We start from the raw sequence: 12886 nt of genomic DNA, 5'->3' as shown, positions 1-12886 counted from the left end.
TGAGACCTCCTAAATCAACAAGAGGCAGGAGAGGAGCATGTTCTTTGGACCCAGGGTCCCTGCATGGAGGACCTCCTGACCCTAATAAAAGAGCTGTAACATGGGCCAAGGACTGTAACACTAAACTGGTGATACTCACTGAGTTGATAATACTGAAGACCAAGAGAAACAGTGGCACAGCCAGTGGTGAGAGGCCCAGAAGGGGCCCACCAGCAGAGAGAGAATTCAGGACAGCAGTGGTAGGCAAGTCAGTCCATGGAGAAAACGGCAGCACCAGGCACCTCTGGGCAGGAGATTGCCAATAGAGCTGAGTGCCCTGTAAAGGGGAAGCAGTCGAAGCCCAGGCCTCTGCAGGCAGACGCCTGAGCAGAGCACGCGGAACTGTGGGGGCTGAGCTGGCCTGTGTTTGGCAGTGACAGACACCTCAGCTGTGCTGAGAGCTGTAAGCCTGAGGCTGAGAAGAGGCCTGTCCAGAGGGTAGCAAGAGGAGGCTTGTCCAGAGAGGCCAACAGGAGACCTGTCTAGTGGTGACCAAGAGGAGGCCTGCCCAGAGGGGACTGAGAGGAGGCCTGTTCAGGAGGGGTCAAGAGGAGGCTTTTCCAGAGGGGGCTGAGAGGAGGTCTGTCCTGAAGGGGCCGAGAGGAAACCTGTCCAAAGGGCTGAGAGGTTGCCCACAGAGGTTTGGGCATATACTATACAAGGGTTATCTGTAAAAATTTTGCCTTGAAAGCTGTGGTAATGCCAGCCTAACCCTGGCACTGGCCAGGGTTTTCCCAAAGTTGGTCAGGAGCTAGACCAGTAAGCACAGGAGGCCAGATCCAGCCAAGAAAAGCTGCAGAGAGAGACAGAGAACACATTGCTGAGCTGACATCTCTTCCATTGCATGCCCACCTACTGACACAGACACGGACATGGGTAATTTGGAAGGGTGAGCAGGTCCTTTTAGATATAAGTGGGCTCCTCTCCTAATATGCTAAGTGGGATACTCATCAGGGTAGAGGGGACCAATTCATCTCAAATCTGTTCCTGTCTCCAGCCATTTGTTTTCATAAGTAATCTGTTCCTGTTATTCACTGTTTATCTTCTATAAATAACAGTAACAGCTTTCAATTGCTAACACTTGTCTCTGTGTGCAACCCAATCAGATTGGATAGTAGAGTCCTCATTTTATATATATATTTTTTGTTTTCTATTTTCATTGTACTTTAGATGAAGGTTTACAGAGCAAACTAGCTTCTCCTTATATTGTTCTATAACATTGGTTGCCAACCCCATGACATAGCAACACTCTCACTTTCTCAACCTTAGGCTCCCTGTTATCAGCTTTCCTGACCCCTCCTGCCTTCTCCTCCTTGCCCCTGGGCTGGTGTGCCCATTTATTCTTGTTTTGTTTTATGGGCCTGTGTAATCTTTGGCTGAAGGGTGAACCTCAGGAGTGACTTCATTACTGAGCTAAAAGGGTATCCAGGGGCCATACTCTCAGGGTTTCTCCAATCTCTGTCAGCCTATTAAGTCTGGTCTTTTTTTTTTTTTTTGAGTTAGAATTTTGTTCTACGTTTTTCTCCACCTCTACCCAGGACCCTCTATTGTGATCCCTGTCAAAGCAGTTGGTGGTGGTAGCAGGGCACCATCTAGTTGTGCTGGTAGAGTCCTCATTTTAGCAGTCTCATGACTGCTTGAGATTTAGAGGTATAACCTGTGTGTGTAGTTCAGTAGTTCTCTTCCTCACCTGTCTCTCCCTCTCTCATTTGAGCTTGGAATTTACAGTTTCTAAATTGTAACTAGATTGTAGCAACTACTGACCTCCTGAACATCTGAGCTCCTATAGAAAGAGTGGGCACCTTTTGACTGATGTCTCAGACTTGAAAGCTTCTCTTTCATAAAACAGGAATTATCATGTTTCAAATAAAATAGTCCTTGTTCCAGTTGTTTAACTTGCCAAGTTAATAAATCAGTTGCCGTTCAGTCCTCTCTGACTCATAGAGACTCTGTGTGTGTCAGGGTAGAACTATTCTCCACTGGGTTTTTGATGGCTGATTTTTTTTTTTTTTTCAGAAATAAATTGCTAGGCCTTTCTTCTGAGAAGCTCTAGGTAGATTCGAGCCTTCAACCTTTTGGTTAACTGCCAAATACGTTAACTGTTTGCACCACCCAAGGACTCCACTAAAGTTAATAAAGTGTAATTATTTGAAAAGGGATTTTTTTATTGCTTTGAACCTTAGGCACCTTTCATTTGAATATAGAATTCCAGTTTGTCCTTTATCTAAATGCTTATCTTATAATTACTTTATCTTCTTGAGCAGCCCTTTGAAATCTTCTGTTCAGTTCTTTTACTTCATCATTTCTTCCTTTTGCTTTAGCTTCTCAACAAAGTAAAGTATTATAATGACATGTGCAAAGAGCTGGAGATAAAAAACCAAAAGGGAAGAACATGCTCGGTGTTTCTCAAGCTGAAAGAACTGAAGAAAAAATTCAAGCCTCTAGTTGCAATAGTGGAGGATTCTATGGGGAAAATACTACTAAATGACGCAGGAAGCATTAAAAGAAGATGGAAGGAATACACAGAGTCATTATACAAAGAAGAATAGCCGCTGTTCAACAATTGCAAGAGGTAGCATATGATCAGGAACTGATGGTACTGAAGGAAGAAGTCCAAGCTGCTCTGAAGGCGTTGGCGAATAACAAGGCTCCAGGAATTGAGATGTTTCAACAAACGGATGCAGCGCTGGAAGTGCTCACTCATCTATGCCGAGAAATGTGGAGGACAGCTACCTGCCCAACCAGCTGGAAGAGATCCATATTTATGCCTATTCCCAAGAAACGTGATCCAACCGAATGCGGAAATTATCGAACAATATCATTAATATCACACGCAAACAAAATTTTGCTGAAGATCATTCAAAAGCAGCTGCAGCAGTATATTGACAGGAAACTACCAGAAATTCAAGCTATATTCAGAAGAGGACATGGAACCAGGGATATCATTGCTGATGTCAGATGGGTCCTGGGTGAAAGCAGAGAATACCAGAAGGATGTTTACCTGAGTTTTATTGACTATGCAAAGGCCTTCGACTGTGTGGATTGTAACAAATTATAGATAACATTGCGAAGAACGGGAACTCCAGAACACCTAATTGTGCTCATGAGGAGCCTTTACATAGATCAAGAGGCAGTTGCTCAGACAGAACAAGGGGATACTGAGTAGTTTAAAGTCAGGAAAGGTGAGTGTCAGAGTTGTATCCTTTTACCATACCTATTCAATCTGTATGCTGAGCAAATAATCTGAGAAGCTGGACTATATGACAAAGAACTGGGCATCAGGATTGGAGGAAGACTCATTAACAACCTGCATTATGCAGATGACACAACCTTGCTTGTTGAAAGTGAAGAGGACTTGAAGCACTTACTGATGAAGATCAAAGACCACAGCCTTCAGTATGGATTACACCTCAACATAAAGAAAACAAAAATCTTGACAGCTGGATCAATAAGCCACATCATTATACACGGAGAAAAGATTGAAGTTGTCAAGGATTTCATTTTACTTGGATCCACAATCAACAGCCATGGAAGGAGCAGTCAAGAAATCAAACAATGCATTGCATTGGGCAAATCTGCTCCAAAGGACCTCTTTAAAGTGTTGAAGAGCAAAGATGTCACCTTGAAGACTAAGGTGCGCCTGACCCAAGCCGTGGTAATTTCAGTTGCATCATATGTGTGTGAAAGCCGAACAATGAATAAGGAAGGCTGAAGAACTGACAGCTTTGAATTGTGATGTTGGTGAAGAATACTGAATATACCATGGACTGCCAAAAGAATGAGCAAATCTGTCTTGGAAGAAGTACAACCAGAATGCTCCTTAGAAGCAAGGATGGTGAGACTTCGTCTTACATACTTTGGACATGTTGTCAGGCGGGATTAGTCACTGGAGAAGGACATCATGCTTGCCAAAGTACAGGGTCAGCAGAAAAGAGGAAGACCCTCAACAAGGTGGACTGACAAGGTGGCTGCAACAACGGGCCTAAGCATTATAAGGATTGTAAGGACGGTGCAGGACCAGGCAATATTTCATTCTGTTGTGCATAGGGTCACTATGAGTTGGAACCAACTTGACAGCACCTAACAACAACAACAACTATCTTAAAGAGTTATTATTGTTGTTGTTGTTTAGAAGTAGTAGTTGCAGTTGTCATAGTTCCAGTAGAATAAGAAGGTTTTCAATTTGCATTTGGTATGTTTGACCGACACCATCATTTTGCACATAAAAAGGATGATAATGGCTATAATTAGGGTGAATCACTGTCTTAGGGTATAATTACGGTGAATCACAGTGGCTGCAACAATGGGTTCAAACATAGCAATGATTGTGAGGATGGTGCAGGACTGGGCAATGTTTCTTTCTGTTTACACATAGGGTCGCTATGAGTTGGAACCATTTCGATGGCACCTAACAACAAAAACTATCCTGGTTTGATAGGGGCCTGGAGAAGTTCCTGAGAGGTGGGATTTTCAGTATTAAAATGGGGCCATCGTAGGCAAATGAAGAAGAATTGGTCATCCTACTAATGCTAATTGACATACTTAATCCTCTAAAAAAAAAAAAACCTAAGAAGTAGCTGTTATTTCCCCATTTTTCAAGTAAGGAAACTGAGACTCAGAGAGGCTGAAGCAGCATGTCGTGTTATAGCTAACAAGTGGCACTATCTTTTGCTAAATCCAGGTTCTGTCCGGTCCCTAAACCTGTGCTCCGAACATCCCCATTGTGCAGACTTGCCATACACAGACTTAAGAAATCACCCACTGTAACTGAGAATAAAACCCTATATATTCTGTGGCTGTTCTAAAAATGACTATTTTGTAGCCGTTGACACTTAACGCAGGCTTGGAAATTAAGAATCATCCAAGCGCCTGAATTTTTGCTTGGATTTTTAAGCTAGAAATGCAGATTGAAGTATGGAACAGAGCATTTTCTGTGCAGAATCATTAACGGCCTTCTGTGAAATCTTGCCAATAACTCTAAAGAAAAGCAAGTATGCAGCCGGGATGTTTACATTTCCATTTTCCAAAGCTCTCTTACTCCCCACCAATTTGAGGGCAGAGCTACAACCACCTTGGCTCACTTCAAATCAGGCCTCTGTGTCGATCCATCCCCCACTCCTCAAACCTTTTATGTAATAGCATCTGAAATGGAAGTCAGATGGAATTGGCCTCATAATTGCCACACTTTTCTTTAGGAAACAGAGTTGGTGCCTACTTCTTTTTCCACAAAGCTTTTTTTGTGATTAGCAGATGTGCGGCAGCCCAAAGTGAAGAGGGAGGATGAAGTAACTACTCTTAGGAGGAACGCTTGAAAGGGTTTTATAAGCGGAGCCACAGGATAGATGCCCAGAAATGTCTACTCTGAAGGTTATGAGACTTTATGAGTTCTCTGCTCTTAGGGAAAATAAACCCATAAAAACCACTGCTAGCTCTAATTCAAGTTCAGGTTTCGAAGAGCAGAGAGTAAGACTGAACCCTAAATAGTATGAACTACTGGTTGTTAGAAAAGGATCCATGGTGGCACAAATGCTAAAGCACTTGACTGCTAATCAAAAGGTTGGCGTTCAAGCGCACCCAGCAGCTCCGTGGGAGAAAGACCTGGTGATCTGCTTCCATAAAAATTACAGCCTAGAAAACCCTATGAGGCGTTGTCACATGGGGTCGCTATGAGTAAAAAATGACTCAGCGGCACCCAGCAACACAACTATTGTTAGAGCAAGGGTGCATTTCTTTGACAAATACGGTTATTCATTCGTCTATTTTTTATTGAACCAAGGTTAAATTGAGGGCCTACTGTGTCTCAGCACTGTAGTAGGCACTGGGAACATAAAGAGGGAAACACTGAAGTCGTATCTCATGAAACCAGTGGGTAAGGCCAAAATTACATATAGTCAGATTATCCTTCAACATCCCCCAAATCATCCGTAAAGTATCATCTTAGGTCAGGTTCCCTCAGCAGAGCCTGAGACGAGGATTTTTGCGCAAGCGATTGATTGAAGGAGGGCTCTGAGGTGAAACCCGTAAGGTGATGAGGGAAGCAGGGTAGGGCAGGGGACCAAGTTCAACAAATACGTCAGCTCAGCTGAACAGCCATCGTCTAGCCTCAGCCTGATTCCACAAGGAGCTCTGGAGCATGGATAGCATCATAGATTTGTGACCCCTTGTAGCAAAAACGTCAGCGTTTTGTATCCCAACAGTCAGTCATTGATTGTGGATCTCCTCCAGAGGTAGGATGTAACCTCCTTGGCATTTCTGGGGTAGGTGGTTTCAGTCAGATGAAAGCAAATCTCAGAAGAAAGATGCTGCTGTGGGTGGTTATCAGCCAACACTTTCAGCAGCTGGGGAGTAGAGGCATCGCCAACAGCTACTACAGGAACCTACATATCATTTATTAATACGTACAACGAAGGAATTAATTATTCTCCAGTGGTGCAACAGGCCACTGTTTGTTTGGATGCACTATAGATGAAGTGTTTGGCTTGTGTTCAGGGGCCATGATGTAAGAAAAATGTGCGTGTGTCAACGCTAGGCTCACACCCACCATGGTGGGATGCTCATGCTATGAGGAATGCTACTATAGGACCTGAGGCTGTGTTTTCCAGAAAGCTGTCTGAGACATCATTGGACAGGCTGATCATTAGGAAGTGGCCTTGGCGTCAACACCTGTGGAAGGGGAGAGATGGAAGCAAAAGTAGGCTGAGGGAGAAACTGAGCCACAGTGCAGGTCTGACAACAGCCCACCTCACCCCATGGGGAGCCCTAGAGCTAAAATGGCCAGGCCTCTATACCCCTAAATTGGGCACCCCTGGGAAAGGTGGGACCTTGTGGGAGGGGGCTCTCTGCAGCTGAGGCCACCCCTGAAGGGAATGACAACTGCAGGCTGTTGATTGACTCTTCTCCCAGTAACTGGGCAGCAGTCCTTCCTGGAATGGAGATTGGGCAGAACATTTCTGAATCCTGCTGGTGAAGCTGACTCAGAGCCCACCTCATGCTCCCTCCAGAACATGTGATCACTGAGTGGCCTGAGCCCAAAACTGCCCCCACCGTTTAAGGGTTTTTCTTTCTTGGTGGGAATGGGGAACTGGGCACATAGAGTCGAAGAATCTATGGTATAGTTAATGCTTCAGTATTTAGTATTAATTCTTGACTTTCATCATTGTTTTGTATTCACAGTCTACCCTACATTATTACTTATTATGCTTACTAAGATTTTTTTTCCTCTAATTTTTATTTAGTGACAGGCATTGTACTAAGTAGGGCATCTGGGTGGCACAAATGGTTAAGTGCTGGACTACTAGCTGAAAGGTGGGTGGTTCGAACTCACCCAGTGGTGCCTCAGAAGACAGGTCTGGCAATCTGCTTCCGAAATCACATAGCCTTGAAAACCCTATGGAGAAGTTCTACTCTGCACACATGGGGTTGCCGTGAGTCACAATCAACTCGATGGCAACTAATAACAACAACAACATTGTACTAAGTACCTTACATGCATATATTATTTAATCCTTACAATAACCCTGTGAGGTAGGTGCTATTATTATTCCTCATTTTACAGATGAAGGAAGCAAAGGTTAGAAAAAACTTGCCCATAGTGAAATTATATAGCTAGTATGTGAGCCAAAGTCTATCTAGCTCAAAAGTTGAACCCTTAACCACTGTACTAAAAATAACCGTGCAGCCTCTCATGTCACCTAATTAACTCATTCATTCGACAGTGTTCTACTGAGCATGTTTTGTGCCAAGCTCTGTGCTAGGTTGGTGTTACAGGTTCAACTAAGAAACCTGTGAAAAGGAACATAGGTACATGTGTTCTTGTGTGCCATTCTTTCTGCTTCTGTGTGTGTGTTTTATAACAACTTTAAGAGATTAATGCAAATGTGGGGACCTTCGGATATTTCCTAGTATCTCAATTCACTCTTTTAAACTTTTTAACAGGCTAAAAGAGATGCTAAACGGATGTCTGCAAAAGAAGTCACCATCAATGTTACAGACAGCATCCGACAAATGGACAGAAGTCAAAGAATCACAAAGAACTGTGTCAACTAGCAGAGTGTGCCAATAGAAGGGAGAGGGGACTTCTTTGGTACCCCTCACAGCACTGGATCCCGTCAAGGAAACTTGAAGACGTGGATGCCCTTTACTGAGCATGAAAGAAGCTGAGTGCCTCGAGAGATTCCGTCCCATCTGCCTGAAACAGCTACCTGCGCTGTTGGGATGTTCTTACATAAACGTATTGGCACAGTACCTGCACATGTGAATAACTGCAAATGTGCAGTTCAGTTTGCTTCTTTGCAACTTCTCTAATGTCATCTGGAGTAAAAGCAGTAAGCTAAAGCCACAGACCAGTTTCTGAAACAGAGAAAATTAGAAGGAGGGGCTTCCCTGGCTGAAAGATTCACAAGTCAGTTGTAAGCTCTCCTGGGTACAGTCATGTATACTGTTTCAGGCAAGCTTTTTCTTTGTTCTTCCTTTTTAAATAGCACCATCACAAAACTTACTGTGTTTACTTAAGTGTTGGCTTTCCCTTTGGCTTCTCTGTACACAGCCCCCAGGATTATGTCATTCTGGTATCTAAAAAGTAATCACTTTAGAATGCCAATACCTGGTTGATGTGAATTCATATTGGCATTAGGTTGATGTGCACTGGGTTAGAAATCAGGTAGCTGATGCAGTAAAATAATAATAATGTTTTAATAGGGATAATTTTCTAGCATTTCTTTAAACATGTTCAGCTGGAAGTGTTTTCCTCCAAAGTAATGTAGAAAGATTTTTAAAGGACTGTTAACGTGTCTGGGGTTGGGAAAGATAGGACTAAAGTTGTACCAAACTGTACGAATAAACTCCATGCTTAGCTTAAATAGGAAGTCTGAAGGTGTCTGTTTATGTAACATAGTCCAGAGAATTGGTATAAGCAGGTTAAAATTCAGATACTCATCCTCGTTACTGCCCAACTCTGTTGTTCCTCAGACACAAGTGGGTGGTGTCCTTTATTCATTAATTTTTTCATCGGTAGCTTGTATATTTATGCATTAAACATAAATGCCAACCCTGTTTCAGGTACTGGGCAGAGTTGAGGGACTGGGGATCTGGCCAGTCATAACTATATCCTGAATCTTAACACTGGACTTACTATGATACTGACTTCTACCCTAAGGGATAGTGTGTGTTGTGAGTTGCTCTGCGATGAAATCTCACTTTTATGTTCAGGGTAGGCTTGTGTCCAGATCTGGGTGTTCTCCTAATCACTATACAAGCCTTTACCATACACAAAACTACAGGTTTCCCAAACCTCTTTATTTTGTGATTCTTTGAGAAAGGGCTTTTAGGGAATTTCATGTTCTGAAAATTAAAAAAAAAAAGAAGAATTTAGAGAATCTGTGATTCATATGTCCCCACTGGCATCACTCAGCAGGAGCCCCCATCTGCCAAAGGGGTGCTTGCAATGATCCTCCAAGTTCAAGGGCTCATTCTTCCAGGGCACGTGTGTATGGAAGGCTTTCCTTCATCAGTCTCTGTGTGCTATCAGTCATGAGATGCGCCTGGTTTCTAATTACAACTTTGTTTTTGCATCATCTAGCTGCTGCACGTTGTTTGGAATTTATCAACTTGAGAAAGCATCTCTGTGTTATACACAAACAGTCTCTCACTTCTGGGGAGAAGGGAGCGAAGGGCATATGATCTGCTTCTCCCTGGAACCATCTGGATTTCACTAAGACCGTGACCAAAAGTTAAGCCATTTTACTGAAAATTCATCTGATAATGTTTTCTCATGTGTGTATGATACAGGAGCTGATTCTTACTATCCTATTAGGATAACACTTTCCATTGCAAAGTTTGTATCAATAAAATCATTAATAAACAGCATATATAGACTGTTACGGAGAATCTTTATGGGTACCTTAAATTTGTACATAAAGCAGTTTAGACTTTCTTTTCTTTTTCTCTCTCTCCTTCCCTCCCTCCCTCCTTTTTTTTTTTAACAAAAGGCTTTTAAGAAGTGATCCCTGTGAATCCTCCAAAAAGCCTTGAGGAGTAGGTTAGGAGAACGGTATTAGCCTCAATTTACTGTTAAAAAGTCTTGATAGTCTCAACTAGTAAGTGATGGGGCATGAATTCCAGTGAAGGAAGTCTGCCAGCAAATCCAGTGCTTTTTCCACCATAACATGGTGTCTCTTCTGGCAAAGTCTAACCGTGGTTAGGAGACTCAGACATTTACAGGGGAATTGTCATGGAACCTGAGACTAAGCCCCAGCCCAGGTCTAAGAAAGTGATGACAGGGATTAGAGAAGGCCAGTGAGCTCTTGGGGAGTTAAGTTTGTCCCAAGCTTCCTTATCCTTGCTATAAGCAGGGTTCACAAAACTGGCAGCTCCTATGCTGAAACCAGATGGCTGGCATGTTTTGGCTGTCATGCTGTTAAAATTGGGAATTTCACTAAAAAATCCAGCTGTGGCAAAAAAAAATCCTAGTTCAGAGCTCCAATATCCACTCATATACCTTCCAGCCTCCCTTGCATCTAGGCATGGTGACATCATTAAGTTCTGGCTGATGAAATGAAATAGAAGTGAGGCGTGGAAGCTTCTAGGGAGTCTCTTTATAAAAGAATGATTACCTTTGTTATCTAGCACTGCTATAACAGAAATATCACAGTGGATGACTTTAATAAACAGAAGTTTATTCTCTCATGGTTTAGGAGGCTAAAAGTCCAAATTCAGGGTGCCAGCTCCAGGGGAAGTCTTTCTGTCTCTGTCAGCTCTGGGGGAAGGTTCTTGTCATCAATCTTCCCCTAGATCTAGGAGCTTCTCAGCAGAGGGACCCCGAGTCCAAAGGACATGCTCCGCTCCTGGTTCTTCTTGCTTAGTTGTAATGAGGTCCCTCCTCTCTGCTCTATTCTTTTTTTTATCTCAAATGACATTGACTCAAGATACAATCTAATCCTGTAGATTGAGTTCTGCCTTATTAATATAACACCTCTAATCCTGCCTCATTAACATCATAGAGGCAGGATTTATAACATGTAGGATAATCACATCAGATCACAAAATGGTAGGCAACCACACAATATTGGGAATCATGGCCTAGCCAAGTTGACATACATTTTTGGGGGACACAATTCAATCCATAACAATAATCAAGCCCTTTCTTCCCTCCTTTTTCTCCTTGCTGCTGCCTGGAATGAGGAGGTAATAGCTGGAGCTACAACAATCCATTGGGTCATGAGGTGGCCTTGGGGGAATGCAAGCCATGTCAAGCCAAGTAACAAATTAGAAGAAGTCTGTGTCCCTGATTCCACTTAGCCTTCATGAGTCCTAGACTGCACACCCCTAGACCTCTTTATGTGAGAGAAAAATGTACCTCTGCCTCATTTACACTGATGTTTTTGGTCATTATTGTCAAGCCTAATCCTAATTAATACACAAAGTTTTTGCAATCCTCTGCTCCCTTTTCTGCTGGCTAGGTGCCAATATCTTCCAAGCAAGACCTTGGAAATCCTGCATTGACGATTGCTAAGTCGCCATCATCTTGGTTCCCTTAATGACAGCGAGGAGCAAAAACCTCTTCACAACACATTCACTGTCACTGATCTACCAACCAATAATTTTGTGGCAGGAAACAAGTTTCTGTTGTGTTAAGCTACTAATATTTGGGAGTTTATTTATTTATTTTAATGTCTAGACTACCTTAACTAATACAGAACTTGGTACTGGTAGTGGCATGTGGCTGTAACAAAAGCCTAAATATAAAGCATTGGCTTAGCAGGTGGGCAAATGGATGGTAGAGAGACTGACATCAGAGGCTAGGACTATCTGCAGAGACCCAAACTGTGAAGAGGCAAAATATTTGGTGAAACTGTTTATTTCAGTCACTTGAAAAGCAGAACAAGTGTTTACCAAGCCTATAAGCTCTAGGGGAGCTTTACTGGCTTGGTTTAGTAAGTTATAACACAAGGAATTGAGCTCAGCAAGAATTGACTGGTTTGCAAGCAGAAATCAAATAGAATGAGAGAGTCCAGAAATTTGGGGCATCAAAAATTTATAAAAGCCAAGTGCCTCTAGACTGAAAAAAATAGCTTGATAACATTGAAAAAGACTTTAAGTCATAAAGGGCCAGTAAGACCAGGCTCAACCTATTCATTTGGTACAGTAGGCACAGTGCCTAGGGCCCATAATTCTTTTAATATTTACTACTTTGTAGACTTTTAAATATTTTTATTAAAATTTAAAAAATTTATGTTTAAATCAGAAGAAAAGGAACTTACAGAGTCAAAACTTACATTTGTATTTTTTACCAACTCAGTCATAAAATATGGAGAGGGCCTATGAAAGAAAAAAGTGCCCAGGACTTATTAAAGTCATAATTTGTCCCTGATGAAGACTGAACCCTGCAGGAAAGATCAGAGTAAGAATGTGGCCTTGCCAACCAAGCACGATGGCTTCAAGATCGTCCCCATTAAGTTAAAAGAAAAAGAAAGACATGGGAGTAAGGGACGAAATAAATAAATTAGGCTTGAGAATTTTGCTTGTGGGACTAATGTAAGTAATTCATTAAGCAAATAGGTCAGAAATATCCAAAATTTTCGAGAAAAATGCATGGCTAAAAACACATGAGCCTAGAAAGACTTTGATTAAACCTTAAAACAACTTTATCTGTCCAAATACACAAGCAGCAGACTGCAAAAACTGTTTGGAATGCATGATCTCAAACATCTGCTTCATATATGGTGACAGAGAATAATGGACAAGAAACGCGTGATCTCAAACACCTCCTTCATATATGGTTATAGACAATAACGGACAGGAAAGAATCCCCCGGAGAATGGAGTCAAAGGCCAGAGAGAGCAAGGGAGTT

General features: G+C 42.3%; 1 protein-coding gene across 2 annotated transcripts in view; it reads left to right on the top strand.

Annotated features, from left to right (window-relative positions):
- Window positions 1-9834, top strand: part of BAALC (BAALC binder of MAP3K1 and KLF4) — an 89896-nt gene extending 80062 nt beyond the window's left edge. Inside the window, exon 3 of one of the 2 annotated variants that reach the window (XM_049854433.1) lies at window positions 7975-9834. In XM_049854433.1, the coding sequence (XP_049710390.1) occupies window positions 7975-8085 (111 nt within the window). In that variant the 3' untranslated portion in view covers window positions 8086-9834. The remainder of the gene's footprint in view (window positions 1-7974) is intronic. The other variant, XM_049854434.1, reaches the window with a different exon arrangement.
- Window positions 9835-12886: the final 3052 nt, after the last annotated feature.

Source organism: Elephas maximus, chromosome 15, assembly GCF_024166365.1.
Source record: "Elephas maximus indicus isolate mEleMax1 chromosome 15, mEleMax1 primary haplotype, whole genome shotgun sequence".
In the NCBI taxonomy this organism is placed as follows: domain Eukaryota; kingdom Metazoa; phylum Chordata; class Mammalia; order Proboscidea; family Elephantidae; genus Elephas; species Elephas maximus.
This window is presented reverse-complemented; position numbering and strand designations above follow the sequence as displayed.